General features: G+C 36.9%; 1 protein-coding gene across 1 annotated transcript in view; it reads right to left on the bottom strand.

Moving 5' to 3' along the window:
- The window catches only part of LOC129365181 (FERM domain-containing protein 5), a 57,233-nt gene that overhangs the window by 11,683 nt on the left and 26,351 nt on the right, over positions 1 to 19,199 (bottom strand). Inside the window, exons 2-9 of the mRNA XM_055038181.1 lie at positions 6,313 to 6,417; positions 5,364 to 5,406; positions 4,819 to 4,897; positions 2,654 to 2,751; positions 1,987 to 2,110; positions 1,335 to 1,422; positions 716 to 804; positions 47 to 110 (exon numbers count right to left, since the gene is read on the bottom strand). Of these exons, the coding sequence (XP_054894156.1) occupies positions 47 to 110; positions 716 to 804; positions 1,335 to 1,422; positions 1,987 to 2,110; positions 2,654 to 2,751; positions 4,819 to 4,897; positions 5,364 to 5,406; positions 6,313 to 6,417 (690 nt within the window). The remainder of the gene's footprint in view (positions 1 to 46; positions 111 to 715; positions 805 to 1,334; positions 1,423 to 1,986; positions 2,111 to 2,653; positions 2,752 to 4,818; positions 4,898 to 5,363; positions 5,407 to 6,312; positions 6,418 to 19,199) is intronic.

Raw genomic sequence — 19,199 nt, 5'->3', positions numbered from 1 at the left:
AGCCACACTCCAAAGCAAGACACATTAAATAAATGCACTTGCTCACCTCCTTCTGATTTGCATATATGTGGAAAGTCTTGGCTTCAAATTTGAGCTTGGACACCTCGTTCCTGTTCGGGAGAGCAAGCGCAATCACGGGCACCCGTGCAGCCGAGCAGAAACAGAAAGCCACAACCTCTTTAAATATTCATGCAGCCACTTTGAGATCACATAAACAGCCAAGGCGCTCCATGTTTAGCTGACAAAACAAATTAGTGATAATATTCCCCAGAGGAAGAGAAAGAGAGAATAGAGGATGAGGGAAGCTGGAGAACAACTGAGGGCTAACAAAGTAAGCTATTAAAAATACACAAAAATGCATGTTACATTTGCCTTTATGTTGATGACACAATCAAGTTAAAGAAAACAGAAAATTACTCTGTTGGAGGTGTTTTTAAATGACCTATTATATCTTTCGCCAGTGAATGCTGTTGATATGAGCCACTTTTTCACTAAGATGTTCAACACCTCTATCTTCTGTAATTAGCCATCCTGTTTATGTAAAAGTCGCCGTCTCAAGGCACAAGCACAGGCAGATGAACAGACTGTACAACCAGCTGTAGTACACATCATGTTATAAATAACAAAGAACAGGTATGCTCTGCACTTTATATGAAGGTGTGAGTGTTAGCATATCATATCATATCTTTCTAAGAGTCTTCATGTTTGCTCTCACCATTTAAGAAAGTGAACTCTCTTGTTTCCCTGAAGAACCACAAAGCCAAATGGCGTGAAGGCGAGAAAAGCGGGGTTCCCCGACACATCCTAAAATATTTTAAGATATACTATCAGTTTTAGACGCAACAAAAAACAAAACAGATGACATAGAGACATGGACCAATTTTTGACATGCAAACACAGATGGGTAAAAGGCCATAAATTAAATTATGTTTTGTTGCAGCACTGATTGTAGGATGGAAAAAGCTTTTCTCCTGTACGATTCGGTGGCAAGTAGATAGCATTTAGTGGTTGTTAATTAGTATTAAGAAATTATTAGACACTGTGATCAACCATTCCTTAGTATTATTTAAAAATTTATTCGTGTTTAAAATAATTTTTTTTCTCAAAAATTAGGAGAAAGATTATACAACTGCAAAGAGATTTATTTTTATTTTTTTTTCATTTTGTGGCATTTTATATAGGCAAGGACTAATCTATAGGCCATTCTGGCAAAATGTGCGTTTACGCAAGTTCTGGCCTTTCTGTGACAATAGTTTAGCATGACAGCTTGGACTGAAATGCCTTAGAAATGTCTAGTAATTAGTATCATGGAAATTAAAATAACTGCTTCTCACCTTACATGGATGTGGATCAACACCATATGTCTCCAGCATCTGGGCTTTCAGCAGAAAATTTCGCTCTGATGTTTCAGGAGTCTGTCCGCTGAGGAAAAGCGACAGCCCAGATGTCAGTTCATAATGAGCCAGCTGCAGAGGAAAGGCTTTGCCACAAGTGGGCAGCAGTGTGTTGTGCAAGGCAGCATTCAACCCTAAACATCTGACTTGATTGATACAATTAGAATCCTGTTGTGTCTGTCATTAATACTTATCTAGGCATCAGCCTATATTTAACCTAATTTCTCAAAGAAATGCAAGAAATATATTGATTTGTGAATTAATTTAGTAATACATGTAATTGTGTATGAATGGCATGTAAAGAATCATCTGTAGCCTGAGTAACAAAAATATTGTTTGTCTTTGCTGGTTCTACTTCATAATTTAGGCTTTGTACTAATGCTAATGCTAATTTCCAACAATAACCATTTATAATTTCACCAATGCAAAATGAATAAAATGAGAAGAACTTATTTATCTTTTCCATCTCTTTAGACAACTAATATTTACCAAGTAATGCTTCATAATATAGGCAATTGCAAAAATATAAGGAGATGTTTAGTGAATTTTTAAAAGCAAAATCTGAATTAGACATTTATCTGTCATCTCTTACATCAGCTCAGTTTTGTGTATTTCTGCGATCCGGCGCTCCAGTTTCTCCGAGTGCTTGGGAAAGAACTGGAATTTGGAGCTGTAACCTTCAGGATGCTTCCCAGGGTCGTAATCACCGATCTCAGCTGGAGGCGGCATCAGAAGAAAGATAAAAAGAAAGTTAGCTCATTCCCCAATCCTCGCCAGGATTAACTGAGGTCCTTCATGCCACATTGCACACTCTAAGCTGACCGTGATGCGGATTTCTCTCTGCAAGGAGAAGCTGACTAGGCAGGCCATCTTTAATTTATCAGCACATCTTCCACCAAACAGAAACCTGGCCTCCCAATGAACGCGGTGCTTTCTGTGAAGCTTGCTGCGCCAGACGTCAGCATCATCTCTTGGATATTTGTTTCTGTAGCTGTGCACGTCTGACAAGATCCCAGACTAAACATTGCACCGGCTGATAATTACATATACTGGCTAGAGCGCAAGCCAGTACAAATAAACTGAAAAATAGGTGTGAAACGATGATCACATATCTTACATAAAAACATCTGCAGGTACTTTAATAGGCTTTTGCATAACTAGAAGAGCCACAGGAAATTAGCCCTTTAGCTATATTAGTAAGCTAATCTGCAGAATATAGAAATCAGTCAGCAGCACTCATTTCTGTCTCTTTTACTTACCTTGAAGGATGTAGGCAGCCAGCATGGCAGCGTCTGAGGTTTTGCACAGGAGACGACCGTGATAGAGGTCTCTCTTTAGCTGCAGGAAGACCAAATATCTACAAAGGACAAACATATATGTCAAAGAAGCAATCAACGCAGAAAATTTCAAAACTTGAATAGGAGTAGCAGTACAACAAACTCATTTAATTTCAAATCACTTAATCAAGATCACCTTCTCGAAATGTGGTTTTAATAATCATGTTTGATTTTCAGCTCTTTATTTTTATTTATTTATTTTTTTTAAATAAGAGTAGAAATACCCTACAGGAAAGAGCTGCTCCTCATGCTTGTTTTTGTAGCCTCCAAGACTAGTTTCAAACTGTTCCAACTGCTTGGCTCCTCAAGCATGAACATTAATGAGGCAACATTTGTAGCAGAGATTATGATAATGAGACGTGCTGCTGACTATTATTTCCTGCTATCGTTATTCCTTGTATTTTAGAGCCAAGGACACTGCAGTGGAATTACTGAACATCTGCTTTTAGGCAATTAAACAGTCAGGCAGACCTAATTTCTTCACTCTGTTACCTCTACAAAAGCTGAAGACATCTACTTAAAAGTGGATCCTTTTGTTGAATCCAAAATGAATATTAGATCATTTGATGGGACATATTTACTCTGCCTCTATTTGTTTACTTTTGCTACTATTTCTGTGCCTTGCAGAGCATTCAAACCCTATGAGCATTTTCCCATTTTATTGTATGACTGATGAAGTTTTTTATTTTTTTTTGTTTATTTTTTTGCAATTTTTATTCCCCTTTACCTGGATAAAATCTTAGCAAATGCCTTCAGAAGTCACCTAATAGATACAGTTCAATCTCCAAGAAAATCCAGCTGCACTGTGAAGATTTGTCAGAGAATATTAGTGGACAAATATGAAAACCAAGAAACACAGCAGCAGCTCAGACAGGAGTTTAAAGTGGAATTAGACTAGTGGAGATCCTCTTCAGTTATGACAGGAGTCGCTATGCACTACATAGTGTTGGATGTTGACCTTCAAGTCAGAGTGTGAGCAAAGTTTTGACTTAATAGCCAAAATATATGCCACATTTACACATTAAAAAGTGTTTAAAATGTTGCACATATTTTAATTGTTTTCCTTTTGAATTTATGAAAATATTGTGTTAATTTACTGTGTAAAATAAATAGAAATAAAATGACAAACTTTGGAAAAATTCAAAGTGTTTTAGTCTGTTTGCAAGGCTCTAAATAATAACTCCAAAACATCAGAAAACTTTTGCAACTTTCTTCATTGGATTAAATCTCTGGGTGAAAAAAAAACATATCCTGGAAAAGCTGCTAATTTTTGTGTTTTGCTTTGCAGCACACAGAACAGTCTTATCCAATCATGATGATTTTTTGCTCTCCCATCCTCTGCGCAGTGACCTCTCCACTGTCATAATCATGTATCATGCTGTCCTTCTTCCCTCCCACTCTTCTTTTTGCTTCACACTTTCAATCAGCCCTCCTTGCCCCTTATCTCCTCTATCCACTCTATTCATTATATACACTCTACACGCGGTGCACACTGAATCTCATTATGCCTCAAACAGAGTGGACTCCTCTCTCTTCAGTCATGTAATGAAAACATGTGGACACTAGACACACATTCGCCAGCTGGCTGTGCTCTGCATCATCTGGAGGAAATCTTTCCTTTTTTATTTCTGTAATCTAATGTGGGTATTAAGAACTGCGACATAACGATATTTAGAAATTTTTTTTTACCAAGTTGAGGAAATGTGTTCTTTTACACAGAAAAATCTTGCCTCATGTTGCTTTTAATGTGCTTCCTATTATCCTGGAGAGCTACTAGGAAAGGCTTTTATGTTTCTCCCTGCTCCTCCTAAGAACTGTAATATTTAGCATAATGTTTTAAAACCCAGTGCTCAGTCATTTTAATTATGAACTGTTTACAAGTAATGTTTAAAAAAAGAATCACGTTCAGCCAGTCGAAAGGTTTCATACAAACATCTGCTCTGAAATCAAACATAAAAATAGTCTTTCTGTAAAAAGGTCTGTGCTTATCATCAACTGAAACAGATGCAAATGACCTCTGTAGAGGAAAAATTAGGGTTAGAAGCATTTATTAACTCCTTTTAGCTGAATGCCACCACATGTCATACCGAGTGATTTCCTCCTTGAGAGCAGCAGGATCAGGAGGGTAGAACTTTACTCTCAGACACATAGTGAAGGGAGGCTGAGCTGCAGGAGACAAAGAGAAAAGCTTTAGATGAGACAGCACTGTAAGTGGAAATTAGCGTGGAAAATTTAGCTCTTGTGTGCAGAAAAGAAGCTAATTTCTTTTAAATCTTAGTCAAATGTGCTCACAACATGTGAATTTTGAACATGTTTAAAGAAAAAGGTCCATGTCTTTAATAACACGTGATGGTGGCATCCTTAACTCCTTCACATGCAGCATGCTGTTTCTCCATTGTATTTTCCAGGGTTAAGGGGTTTAACCAATAATGTAGAAATCCTCCAACTAATGTCTAGTGTTTTAAAATATTTATTTTTTTCTGTCTGCTGCAAACATTAAGTGCAAACTTTGTTGCACTTAATATAATATGGACTCAAGCCAAAAAGCTTTGTTGCCTCAAATTTAGGAAGGATCTGTGTTGGTTTATGTACTTAAAAAGAAGTGAAGTAAACTTAAACAGACGGTACTTACATTTCATTTGCTTTGAAATTGATTTGGTGAACTCCAACCAGTGCTGCATCAGGAATGAAAAAGAGAAAATGAGAAAATGTCTAAGCAAACATTACCTCAGCAGCAGAAAATTCTCACGTTGTGTCATTAAGCAGACACTTCCAATCTCAACTGCCTGAATGCTTGGTTGTTACTACTGACAGTTTTCTGGAGAAACCCATTCAGACAACACGTGATGATATAACAGAGCTGATTGTAAAGTGCAGCGGCATAAAAGCTGTTTGGAATATAGATGATCTGTATGTTTAGTTTTTTTTTTCTTTTTTTTCCCAAGCAGATCTTTAGAAGATGCAACGCTGTTTACATATCAGTGGAAGATACATTTCTCTGGGAGATCAACTCTTCCATGGAGACAAATAACCTTGTTGTACCCACATCCTGTAAATGGAACCCAGATTCTGTAACATATTTTTCCTGTGATGCATTCTCATCAACAAAATCCACCTACTCACAGCAGCTAATATAATAGCTCTGAGCAGACGTGCTGGAGATGCAGCATTATCGTGGGTCACCTGATGTCAAAATTTCTAAATGGTTTCATCCATAAAGCAAAACATCGCTGCCTCCAAGTAGAAGCAAACAAACATAATCATTTCTATGAATAAAATGCATCTATTTGCATCATTAATTCAACTGAAAAAAAAGAAACACATTTGAACATCTCTGCTTGTCCTTTTACAGAGGAAATGTACAATTTTAATACAAAGACAAACTCAGTTTTGTGCTTAGTATCTTCTTTTAAGGCAAGTTGTTGAATATTTATTGCAAATGATAGCAATGAAAAGTCATGCTGTGGATGACCTTCTATAGTAAAAAGTATTGTGTCTTATTAAGAATAAAATGAATCTTAGAAAATGCCTCCAAAGATCAAATATCCAAAACCAGAGTTCAGTCAAACACAGATTCTCACCCGCTGCTTGTCTGGATCCACATATCTGATGCCAAAATAGTCTTTCTCCAGTAGGTTTAGATGGTGGCAGAGGAGGTCAAACAGATACTGTCCTTTTGCATCCCGCTGGAAAAGAGGACAGAAAAAAACTACACTTAGGCCATCATCTGTGCATGAATGTTCTGGAAGATTCAAAATAGATAAGGCTGGGGAGAGATTTAATATATGAAACTGTATAGCTTGTCTTTTTTCAGATATCTGTGGTCATAATCCACAGCCAGAACCATCTGTGTCTGAAATAAATCCAGTCGCACAGCTCAAAGAGAAGCGAGAAGAGAGAGGCCAGATTAAAAGTGCCCCACTTGGGAGTGAATGTTGAATCTTCAAAGAGACACAACAACTATAGGAGGAACACTCGAGAATCTTGAACTTGTACATATACAGCTATACATAGCAGTGATGTTCAAATACAGTTGCAGACAGTGCAAGACAATGCAGTTAACACCTCTTTAGACTCCAAACGATGAACTGTTTCTTTCCTATTTGACAAGTGTCAGTTTGCTTCAGGAGTGTGAGCCACAACAAGGTCATCAATGCACTGAGTTGGATGGAAACTAATCTAATCACAAACCTTTTTAATGTTATTTTTACCTAAATCTGTCTGTCTGTCTGTCTGTCTGTCTGTCTGTCTGTCTGTCTGTCTGTCTGTCTGTCTGTCTGTCTGTCTGTCTATCTATCTGGTCCTACTCTCACTGAAATGCCCCAGGCAGCGCTTTCCTTCCTGCTGTAACTCATGCTGCAGATAACAGGCACTTCATTAGAACAAAGGGCTGTCAATACCAGGCATGTTGTTTAATCAGCCTGACTATATATGACCAAATGCTGACCGGAGTGTAGCGGCCGGAGGTAGCTGACCTTTTTGAAGAGCGATCGAGGAGCTTCATGGGTGCTCACTGCTGTCACTTTAAGACTATTAGTCCAATGTAATATCCCTAACAGAGCTGACATGCCTGCTAACTGACCAGACCTAAATAACTGAGGAGTAGCTTTCTTCTTGGAAGCAAAGATATGAATTATTTTTATTATATCACATAAAACCAACAACGCAACGTGTTAAGCATCTACATCTCAATCAGTTTTACAGGACTATGATCTCTAAGCTACTAAAAGGAAATGGTCAGCAGCCTAGAAATAAGACGTGCCTGTCTTAAATTTGCACCAAGACATGTTTCTTAGAGCATAATGCTTGTTTTGCAAAATGATTTCTATATCAGCATGTTCTGCTTCAAAGGAGTGAGGCTGCGTTATTTGCTGTATATATCTAAATTAGCCTTGTTCAAACTTTCTGAAGGATTTTTAAGGTTTTTCTTTGGACACAGGGTGCATTTAAGTTCTCTGTTGAGTAATTTGCAACTGTTATGTGAACTCGTTAGGTAGAAAAGGCTCCAAAACTAAAGGGATGAATCAGTGTTATGTCTACACAAAGAAATGTGTTGACATAAAGACAGAAGGGCAAACTCACAAATTCAAGGTGCTAAATGTGTACAAACATGATTTTCCGTGTCCTTCTGTTTTTGAAGTGAAATACAAAGTCAGACCAGTTCTTAAAATATTTCTACTGAGCAACAAGCAGCGCTTTACCCTGACACAATTTGCTTACATTTAAATTACATATCATGTTTGAGTTTAACATGTAATTATCTATAGTTTTGTAGACTACAAAGAGAGAAAAAAGCTTGGCATTTTTGCAGGCCACTGTTTTCAATGTTACACTGGTTGTATTTAAAAAAAAGAACCATCTGCTGAAAGGTTATGGTAATTATGGTGCAGGGCAGAAAAATTAGACAGGGACCTCTAATGACATCTGCCTGGTATTTTTTGCTAATACACTCTTTCTCTAAAATTGTTTAGCTGTCATTTTAAATCATGGTGTTAACTGGTTTAAAAATACAGATTCCTAGACAAGTAATCCCTACAAAGAAAGAAATCCACACACTTTCAGAACATTCTGCAGCAGAGGACATACAGTCAGGAAAGGCATCTGCTCTTTTGTTACAAAGAAAGATCAAGCTTTGTTTAGTTTTCAGCATCACTCCCATCAGCCTCCCTGCTTCTGCCTCTCCTCTTTTCTGGCTCCCGGTGGATCCTCAACAGACCAGCTGCATTGCCCTTCAGCATTCTCTCTAATTACCATGTTAAAGTGATTGCAGTAGAGAAAGGATGTCCTGATATTTCTAATTAATTCTAATGAACACTTCCTTGTCTGGACAGCAGTCACATAGCACCGGGAGCCTCAGCAGTTTTAAGAAAATGGTATTTTGGTTTTAGACCAACATCCAATATCTGAAAAAGAACAAGTTAGTTTGACACATGCTGATCTGCTGTTTGTTAATAAGTGATTTTCCCCTTAAAAGTCTTATCACTCGAGGAGTAAAACCTTTTTACTCTTGACCAAAAGTGTTTGATCTACATAAAAATTAGAAAATCATACATAATAACCGTATGTTAATATTCTACCTTTTTTTCTGAAGAATGATACGACTTTATACGTTTGTTTAGATATCCACTCAGATTATTTTGCTTTGTCTAAAACTTTTTACAGTTTGTCTCATAATCTTTTGTAGATTTTTTTTTGTGGTTACTCATGTATGGATCGAGTTTGCAAAGAGTTATTCTGTTTCATAAACTGAGCACTTTACTTTGAATGTTGGAAATACTAGTGAGTAGTGTTACGGCACCATGTTGTGCAGTGCTTAGGTCACTCTTCAGCAGTGCTGACACCACACATAAGACCACAGGTCATCCACTTGACCTTGGTTTCAAGGAGGCAATATAAAACTCATCCTTGATTTGTTATAGCCAGACATAACCAAGTTGTCTATACTTCATTATAGTATATTGTGATGAATTTTTCAGTGTCCTCTCTAATGAATGAATACGGTAGCACACTGAGTTGAACACGCAAACTCAAAAACTCATTCTGACATCTATCTACGTGGGAAAAAAGCAGAGCGGTTCTGGAACATTTCAAAGCTTACAATGGGCACTTTCCTTTGAGATTAATCATTAAAATGGTCTCTATGTCGACACAGCAGCCCAGACCATTAATAAAAGATTGTATCACTTTATAGTGAGAGGAACAGAAACATGATGCCTTTGACTGGGCCTGTGTGTGTGTCTGTATAGGGCTAAAGGTATTTTAGGTCCTGAGAGGATTTCTTTGGTTTCATGAGAAGATTCCTTTCTGTTGTCCCAGGAGATTGAGTGATTGCCTTGTTTAATATGTCAGAGTGATTCAGGATCCTGATTGAGCAGCGAAGGTTTAAATCTCAACAGCATTTCAGCTGCAGCTCAAACAAAAACTGAACATGTAACCAACTGCAGTTGACATGGAGCCCACTTAAACTTCAAAGTCTAAAATGGCAGTTCAAACTGCTGAGTAGAATAACAGTAAAACTAGGCAAATCTGCCACTGCTTGAAAATGGTGGTTTATTCCAACATAGGTAATTAGCAGGTTGGTGTTATCTCCAAGAGTCAGTGGGCAAAGAGATAGGGAACAACCTAGGAAGAGGGCATCTCAGAACCTCCAATAAACCTAACTTGCAACATTTTTTTTATCTGCAGGACAAAACCAGAGAACAGGGTAAAGGGCAGGTCAGGGTTGGAACAATAGATCTTTCTTGCAGTGAGACAACAGTGAGGCAGGGTTGTGGTTAGCGATTATCACTGTATCTATCACTAATTTGACCATTTAGAACAACAAATCATCCATGGGATGCTGCCTATCTCAAGTTATTATTGGGTGAGAGGCAAGAAACAACAAATCACACAAAAGAAAGCATCTTTGGTACATGCAAGCCATTACTCTAAATGTAATACCTGTCACAGCTTGATAGGTATTGGATAAATAAAACAATTATTTGACATGGATGGATGGATGAATGGATGGATGGATGGATGGATGGATGGATGGATGGATGGATGGGATGGATGGATGGATGGATGGATGGATGGATGGATGGATGGATGGATGGATGGATGGATGGATGGATGGATGGATGGAGGAAGAAAGGAAGGAAGGAAGGAAGGAAAGAAGGAAGAAAGGAAACAAAGAAAGAAGGAAACAAAGAAGGAAGGAAGGAATAATTTATTCTCTCAGCTTGGTGTCCCATCACTCTGTTCTCACCAGTGGTGCTAAATCTATTCTCTCTAAAGAGCTTGTCTGCAAAGACTCTTCAAGAGATTTCTTAAAGGTCAGAAGAAGAGGATTTTAAGAGCTTTCATGTCTCCTCTCCAGGCGAGCACCACTTTAGAAACACCTGTGCAAAATAAAGCTGCCAATATTCAATATAAACTAATACTGACACAATTATTGAGAAAAATACAGAGATAAAAAAACACAACAAAAAGATTTACCCCTTGAGGTGTGGAACCAACTGATCAGCACATGGTTGAATTTTGCTGTCATATTAACTCAACAGCAGCTGTTAAAGAGAGTTATTAGCCCATAATGTGCAGCCCTGGGGTGGAGAGGAACACATTAAACATTTAATAGATAGTGACAGAACATCTCAAGACGAATCCAAATATTTTACTCTGAGTATCTTAAATCATTAAACCTTGAAGCACAACCAAAGTCCCTCGATCGTGAGAAACCTCCAGGACTAATGCATCATAATGCAATATAGATAACACTGACCTTTAAATAGACGAGCAAGAATAAAAGGGCAGAATTTTTTTTTCTTTTCTTTACAGAAACTCCAAAGAATACAAACATAGTTAGATCCAACAAGTAAAAACAAAAGCCATAAAACTACAACAGGGATAAGTCTATTTTTAATCTAAACTTTATTTGACCAGGTAAGTTATTAAGAACAAATTTTCATCTACAATAATAATCTGGAAAGGGAGAAAATTTGCATATGTGCTTTCAAAGTTATTCAACAAATAATTTAACAGTACATAGTGTGAAGCGCTTTGGGAAGCGTTAGATAAGTACAGGCCATTTATCATTGGACAGCCTCACTTTGTTTCAAATAAAAATGCATTTGTGGGTTGCTCCTCTCTGTCGATAGCAAACAGCTTATTCTGCTATCGACTTTTGTCCAGAAATATTTGAAGTTTAATAGTTTATTTAATAGTCTATTATATTTGAAGTTTAATAGTTTATTTAGCCACTTAGATAGCTTGGTCACACAGTGCTGTGGACCAAGCTACCATCCCTTTCCCTCAAACAGCAACTGTTACAAGACAGTCTGTGTGGTTCTTGAGGTCAGTCGGACACAAGCAGCACACTAAAGTTCATCTCACAAGTCTTCAGTGGCGAAGAGGTCAGGACTTCAGAAAAGGCACTCCACCCTGTCCATTCCTAAACTCTGTAGGAAGTCTGTGGAGGCCGGTGCTGTCATCTTAGAGAATATAATTTGCTCGAAGCGGAGAGGATATGGGTTTTCTAATTGTTGCAGAATCAGATTGCCTCCAGCAATTGATAAAAACCTTGTTTTTCAGTGAGAGAGATGTGGATCCTCACAGTATGATTGAGACAGTATGATGTCTCCATGAAAAGTTGGCATTGGGAGATGGTCACAACCCACATATTCTTCTCAGCTGCTCAAACCACAATTGCATTTTACTGGCATTTTACTGACAAATAAAAAATCTTACTTAACTGCAGCTTAATATACTTAATACACTGAACAATGTATTATAAACAGCAGAAGCATGGTGAAAAGAAAGTTCACTGTCAGCAGTGATTTCTTTCTACATCAGATACCCAGTTGTGTCAACATGTTTAATAAATTTACAGTTACTGTATCTACATATGTTACAGTGTTGTGTAAAAGTAGCAAACCACTGCCAAATGTTTTATTTTTTTTTTTTAATTGGCATTCACATTGTAGGCACCAACATTTTCTTTGAAGTTTTATTTGTACTTTATTTTAAATATTTCTCATGAGTCCTAATATAAAGTCCCATTACTTTTGAAAATAATTTTAAAGCCTTCTGCTATTTTGAATACTTAACTTTCTGAAAGATTTTACTTTTCAACTGGCCACTATGGGAACTGAACCCATGACCTTAGCGTTATTAGCACAACAGTCTAACCAGTTGTGCTATTATTCAACTATTCTTGAAGTAAATGGAGTAAGTTCATCTCCATTGTAAACTGGTTGTATTTAATCACAGCAGAAATTAGTCAAACTCATTTCTGTCTGAGCTGGTTAGACTGTTGATGGTGATGGTGAGTTTTCAGTGACTTATGAAAAACTTACATGATCTTACCACAATGAAGATTTAAGAACAGTGCTCATCTTCAAAATCAACATGTGTAATGGTTTAATTTAAAAATCCCGACTGTAGCTTTCAGGGTTCTAAATGTTCAAGTTTCTTCTTACATTACTGACTCGCTGAAGCCAATTACCACAACTCAAACCCTTAGGTTTATAAACCAAAATCCAGAGTCCCAAAGACCAAATGTTAAGCTTAAGAAATCACTTTTTTCTAACTTTTTTGTGGTTTTATCACAGTTTGAACTTTGTAAAAGGCCATGGAAGATGTAAATACTTACATTTAAAGATCTTATTAAGTATTTGTATGTTACTTTTCACATAACATAACCTATTTTTGGTGCTTTTAATTATGTATTTGAATCATCTTTTAATGTTTGTGCTCTCTTTTTGAAGTTCGATAAATAAACTTTGCATACCTGCTTACTAATGAGCTTGTGAATAAAAAACAGTATAACAATCCTGCTGTTAGCCTATAAGCTGATGTAATTCATAATGACCTACCTGGCTTACCTGGTTTAGCACTCATTGGTATAATTTAATGTTGTTCCATGTTTGTTAAACTCCTGCTCCTCAAGTGTTTGGCATTAAGCTTGACCATTAAGACGTCTGAATCGCTGAGAACATCCACAAAACTATGCTGGACACAACAGTATTTGACAAGGATAAAATTACACTAATCAAGGATATCATTATGAACACTGACAGGTGTGGTGAATCATCTTTATTTCTTCATCATGACACCTGTTAGTGAGTGCAGTCTGTTTGGAAGCACATAAACCTGGGCATCAGGCTTTGACTTAGTTTGACAAGAACCAAAATGTGAAGTTGAGAAAATTAGGTCAGAACTGTCCCTCTTGTGGGTGTTTCACATTTGAAGTGGTTAGCATATATTAAAATGGTGCAAGCGAGAGCAGTGGTAAAAGCTGCAACAGTGTCATGAGACGCCCAGGGTGACTGATGCGAGTAGGGAGTCAAGGCTGGTGCAAGTGGTCAGATATAGGAAGTTAGTTATTGTAGGTCAAGTTTGGTCAAGAAATATTTTTCATTCTGAAAGAAAGTTTCAGAATTAACAGTGCATAACAATTTGTTGGACTGTATGACAGCAGACTGGTCAGGGTTCTTGCTGATCTCTGTCCAACACCAAAAACTCCAACAATGGCCACATGAGCACCTGATCAGGAATAACAAACCTGCTGTTTCCCGACTTGCTTTACATCACAGGGACTCATGAGGAAAACTTTAAGGATCTCTTGAACATGAAAAGTCCAGGTGACTTTTATTATATGAGGGGCTCTTTAATAATATTCTAGCTAAACATGGATTCCTTCAAATTCTGCAAAAGCACTAGTCTTTCCACACAATGTCAAAATCAAAAAGCTTCAATAATAGTATTGACAAATACTCAGAACCAGTCACTGCAAAAAAATAGCAGCTTTACAAGGTTTCTAGATTCCAAACATATGTACTGTGGCCAATGAAAAGTGTCTGAATAGATGCAGATTTATTGCAGAGGTGTTTGTGATATCTGTGCCTAACTGATTCTTCCTGGAAGCAGGCAGAAATAAATGTTTCTCAATAAGGAATTCTGAGTCATCCAGCCCACCACTGATGGATTTCTCTGCCAGTTTCACCCTAATATCCTTTCTGTCACATCTCTCAGCTTGTTGTTGGTAATCTAAGGTCCGCTCAGATTACACTGTCGTGTAAAATTTTGAAATAAGCCCAAAAACCACATTATTCAGTTACTGGATTGCGTTTTGTCAGCTAATTATTTTTATATTTAAGTGATGTTTTAGTTGTTCGCCAACTGTACAGCTTTAACTAAAAAGTGTGACAAATATCCCTACAACAAAATAAGCAGCACAATGGGTGTCATTCCAAGGATTAACATAAAAACAATGCTTGATTTTTTTTTTCTTTCTGGGCTTTCTGTGCAGTTTGAGCTCTGATGTGCTGACTTATTCTCCCCCAGTATAGAGAAAACCTTTGTAAAATTGACTCAGCCTGGCTAATTCAGTCTGTAATTTAGTGTCATGTATAATTTATAATTTTCAGCCCCAGAGAACTAACATTTTTTCTCACACACTGATACCGCGCTGCAGATTCTTAGAGCATGCTGCATAACTCCATCTAGTTTTAGCTCGCAGCCGTGACGCATCATAGCAGACATGCACACTGGAGATGCTGGCAAAGATTTGTTCACACATACTGGAATTAAGTTGTTAAGCAGCAACACAGCCAGAAGCACTGCTTTATGGGTTACCCAGAGAAGATTCCGTGCCCGTAAGCTTTTACTGTTTCACATTTATAAATGTTATTTAAGAACATCAGAACACTTTCTTAAAGTGTCTTCAACTCAGAGGAGTTTCTGCGAAAAGAAATCCCTCATGAAGTATTCACACCCCATTACCATTTTCACGCGCTCTCAAATCATAATCGCAAATGTCAATGTTTTTATTATGCTGTTAGATGGCCGATGTTTTGGAAGGAAAATTATACTTGGTTTACATAAATCACCAATGTGAGACTTCAGTAGAAGAACATCATAAAAAGATGTTCTGTCACTGAAGAACATCTTTATGTTTAACGCAAAGTAAAGATACAACATAATACAAAGTTTTCAATATCTCATAATGCAAATGAAGATAATCTGTCACAACTGCAAACAGATCAACACATGGCTGTAAAATCAGAGGCAGTGCAAGGACGGCTTGAATCAGAAAAACATTAAAAAGGTGCATGGTAACTCTGGAGGAACTGCAGATATCCACACCTCATATGGGAAAATCTATCAAGACAGGTACTAGTCAGATAGTCACAAATAAATCTGACAGTGTTGTTGAAATAAAGCCATAAGAAGTCAGGCTTGGAGCTTGCTACAAACTGTGTTGTGTTGCTGTTTCATCCCTCTCCCCCTTTACTTTTAAGCAATTCAGCAGTTTCTGTTCATGAAATCTATTCCTCAGTAACACAAAGGAAGGGCAGCCTTCCAGGTAGGGTCCTCAACTCTTTGTTTCTATAAAAGGTTTAAAAGCAGTTTAATCTTCCCCTACGACATCCTGTTTTAATCTCCTGTGTCAAACTAAACAAAACACTTTGCTATTTTTGCAACTTTGATTCTCCAATAACGCAAACAAAGCCAAAACCTTATGTCTCCCTTAATACCGCTTATAAGTATTAGAAGAAAAGTGACAGTGGCCACGAAGGTAACAAAAACTGGGTCTTTTGTCAGACGGAGAAGTATTTCTGTCAGTTTTCTTATCTCCCCTCTGAATTTTTGCTCCTTTTTCATTATCACTGTAAAGGCATATATCCCTGACTCCCTCTGATAATCTATCAAGAAAGATGATTCACTCTCAAGCGAGGAGGGAAATTATTAAATGGAAATGTCCCTTTTGCCTTCTCATGGCTTGATGAAATAAAGTTTGGTGTAATTATTAATCTAAATGTATTGAAGATGATTAAATTTATGTAAAGGTTACAGCATAGGAGACATTTCAGTGAAGGATGATGGCATGGGCTTTTTTTGGTAAAGTATCAGGTGTGTTTTACTTTATAGTTATAATAATTAACAAGAAGTGTATGGGTTCATGCAACAGTTGGCCATCCTGTTATGGATTATTAGCTCTCTCTCCGTCTCTCTGTCGTTCCAAATTTTGTTCAAGTCTTTCTCAAGAAATTTTATTAAATTTAATGTGAAAGGAATACTCAATGAATGACAGATTTTGTGAAAAAAAAAATGTTGAGCATACTAAGAGCCTAGAGTTGTTTTAAACACCTTATGCTGAGCAAAGTGCCCCCTGAAACTAGTTCACCCTCCTTGATTGTTTCCGAAGCCCCAGGAAATATCAGTGTCTGTTGGGGAAACCAGCCATAAAAATGGAAAAAGCCGTTTTGGCTCTGGAGAAAGGGTTGTGTGTGCACACAGGCGTGAAAAGTCCACCATTCCTTTTATGTGCCAAAGCTCTAATGGATGCCCAAGGGAGATGCAATGTTCTCAATAAATTATCCACATAAAACACATTTATTTGTATATTCCAGGACTTTTTGTGTGGCTAAATTTAGCCAAGAATGGGTCAAACCTCTAAAAAAAAATGAATCTTGACTCACTTCATTGGGAGACATAATAAATACAAATATCACTGAACTCTGAAGGTTTTTAACACTGAATTATTTTCTGTTCTGTGGAATGCTGTAAACTGATTTAAATCTCTGAGGATTTTCTTAAGTTTAAAAATCAAACTTAAAGTACATTTTTAAAAAAAGCCTATGTCTTTCTGGCTTTCAAAAAATATTTAAGATTATTTTTAAAAATTGGAACTATTGTTACAATGCCAGGTTTGTGATATAATACATAAAACCATGACAAAACATTCATCAATTTTATACCATTCTGACAGATACTGGCATTAAAATTTACTGATACTTTTACCTTTTATAATTCAATTCACATTTACAAAAAGTTTAACATCAAATTATGATCCCCCCAACCACTTTTCACTGTGGCTATGCTAATGTTTTAGTGAAGTACAGTACTGCCTTTTGTGGCCTCAAACTGTTTTTGATGATATCAGACCTTAACCCATTTACAGAGAATAAAGGAAAAGGCGATCACAAACAGAAAACAACAACTACTTGATAGGAATTCAGGCCCTTCTGTTTTTTATTTTTTTTTACCTTTGTTTCTAAATTGAGCTATACGGGACATATGTCATATTAAAAGTGTAATTTTCCAAAAGAAATGATCTGTGACTCATCACGTTTCTTTTACATGTCAGAACCTGACAACTTAACATGTGCGTCGTCTGAGCTAAACCACATGCGCTAAAAGAGAGACCAACATTTTCAATATTCCTTTGAATATCTTATGCTTTAATTAAAGTCAAGTAATATCAGGCACCACTATAAAGGGAGACATTATCTTATTGGTCACACATGCTTGGTTGACCTACCTTTAAACAAAGAGACAATTTTAATAACTCTATGCCTGGCGGTGTTCCATAAAACTCAAGAGGCCACCACAACTCTTCTGATCTCTGCAAACAACAAAACCTAAAGAAACCTGCTTTAATGGATGCTTTATATTTGTGTATATAAGTGAATATATGTATAGAATAGGTGGAAACATTTTCTTCATTATCCTAAACATTTTCTTTACTGGTCAATCTATCCACCAAATTCCTATATTTTCCTTTTGTGTTGTATTTATATTCTTTGTTTTGTATTTATATTCTTATTACATTTACTGTGTACCTTGTATTTAATTTGTATTTTTTTGTCTTTTGCGTATGCTTACTGTGTGCCACTTTTTTGCCACTTTGAGCTGCTGGTAACTTTAATTTCCTGAGGGAGTCTTCCCAAGGGATCAATAAAGTACAAGTCTAAGTCTAAGTCTAAGTCTGATTTCACTCTTTTCATTACATTGACAATACAACCTAAAGCTATTTCTACAGAGCAACACAGTGGTCTGAAGGAATTCTTACTTTTACCACCTTAGAAAATAAAAAAGAATGAACAGAACTGCTTCCCATAAACTTGTGTTATTTGCCTGTATTATTTTGTATGACAGGCATGGAGGATTTATACTGCTGATGCTGTCATGCTTTCTTGGTTGGCAAGAATGCATGACTTGCCAACCAAACGGTGAGCAGGATGAGCTGAAAAGTGCTGCTGATTTGCTGGTTGGGTATTCGGTGTGACAGCTTATTTCAGAGATTTACTCTGGTGTCACTTTTACTGGTCTGCTGAGATATTCTCCATTAACATAATCCTTTACAATGCAGCCAATTTCTTTTCTTAGTGTATTTTAAGGGGATTTACTGCGCAATGGGTAGAACTGACTTTTTCACATTACAAGAGTGTACATTTTAGTAAGGCTCTATGACAGGTTGGGGTAAAAGAACAGTGCAATGTCTGAAACCAAACTCTTAATGAGGGGCTGAGCATTTAGATGGTTTTTATATGGTTATAACAAGCATGTCCATTTGTTACAGCTTACTTTCTACATAGTGCTGAAAATATTTTCTCAAAAGTCCTCTTGAAGAATTTTAGATTAGATTATAAGTAGTGACACATTGTTTAGAGAAACCTACTTGGAGACATTTTCACATGGTTTCCCTTTGCCTCGTTTCAAGCTACACTGGAAAGTTTTAAAAGCCTCAGATTCTGCAGTTTAGTACCTCGGGATGTCCACAGGGAGAAGGAGAAGTACCTAGCATAATTGGTCTGCATATCTAATTAAAAAGTGGTATTTTAAGAGCAATATGATCCAACAGCTAATCTAAAATAAGTCTCTTAGGATAAACTCATAAAAAGAAAGAACAGAAATAGCAATTTCAAAGAGAGCTTTGAGAAGTCTTGGCTTCCTTTCAGTCCCAGTTTAATGTACTTTAACTTGTTCTCCAAAGAAAGAGTCATGATGTTGCTTGTCTGATGGTCAACAGATACAGCAAGAATCCTCCAAGCAAATATGCAGTAAGCTGTCACAGAAACAACTGCATCTTTGACATTTTTCACTTGAATATAACATTGTTTCTTTTGTAGTAAATAATGTCTGTTATCAACGTTGGTCTCCCTGAGAAGTAAAAATGTTTCTCATAAGCTGATGGTAAAAGATA

Source organism: Poeciliopsis prolifica, unplaced genomic scaffold (assembly GCF_027474105.1).
Source record: "Poeciliopsis prolifica strain line A6 unplaced genomic scaffold, Auburn_PproV2 SCAFFOLD001, whole genome shotgun sequence".
Classification (NCBI taxonomy): Eukaryota; Metazoa; Chordata; class Actinopteri; order Cyprinodontiformes; family Poeciliidae; genus Poeciliopsis; species Poeciliopsis prolifica.
The sequence above is the reverse complement of the archived record's forward strand: the minus strand, read 5'-3'. Positions and strand labels throughout refer to the sequence as shown.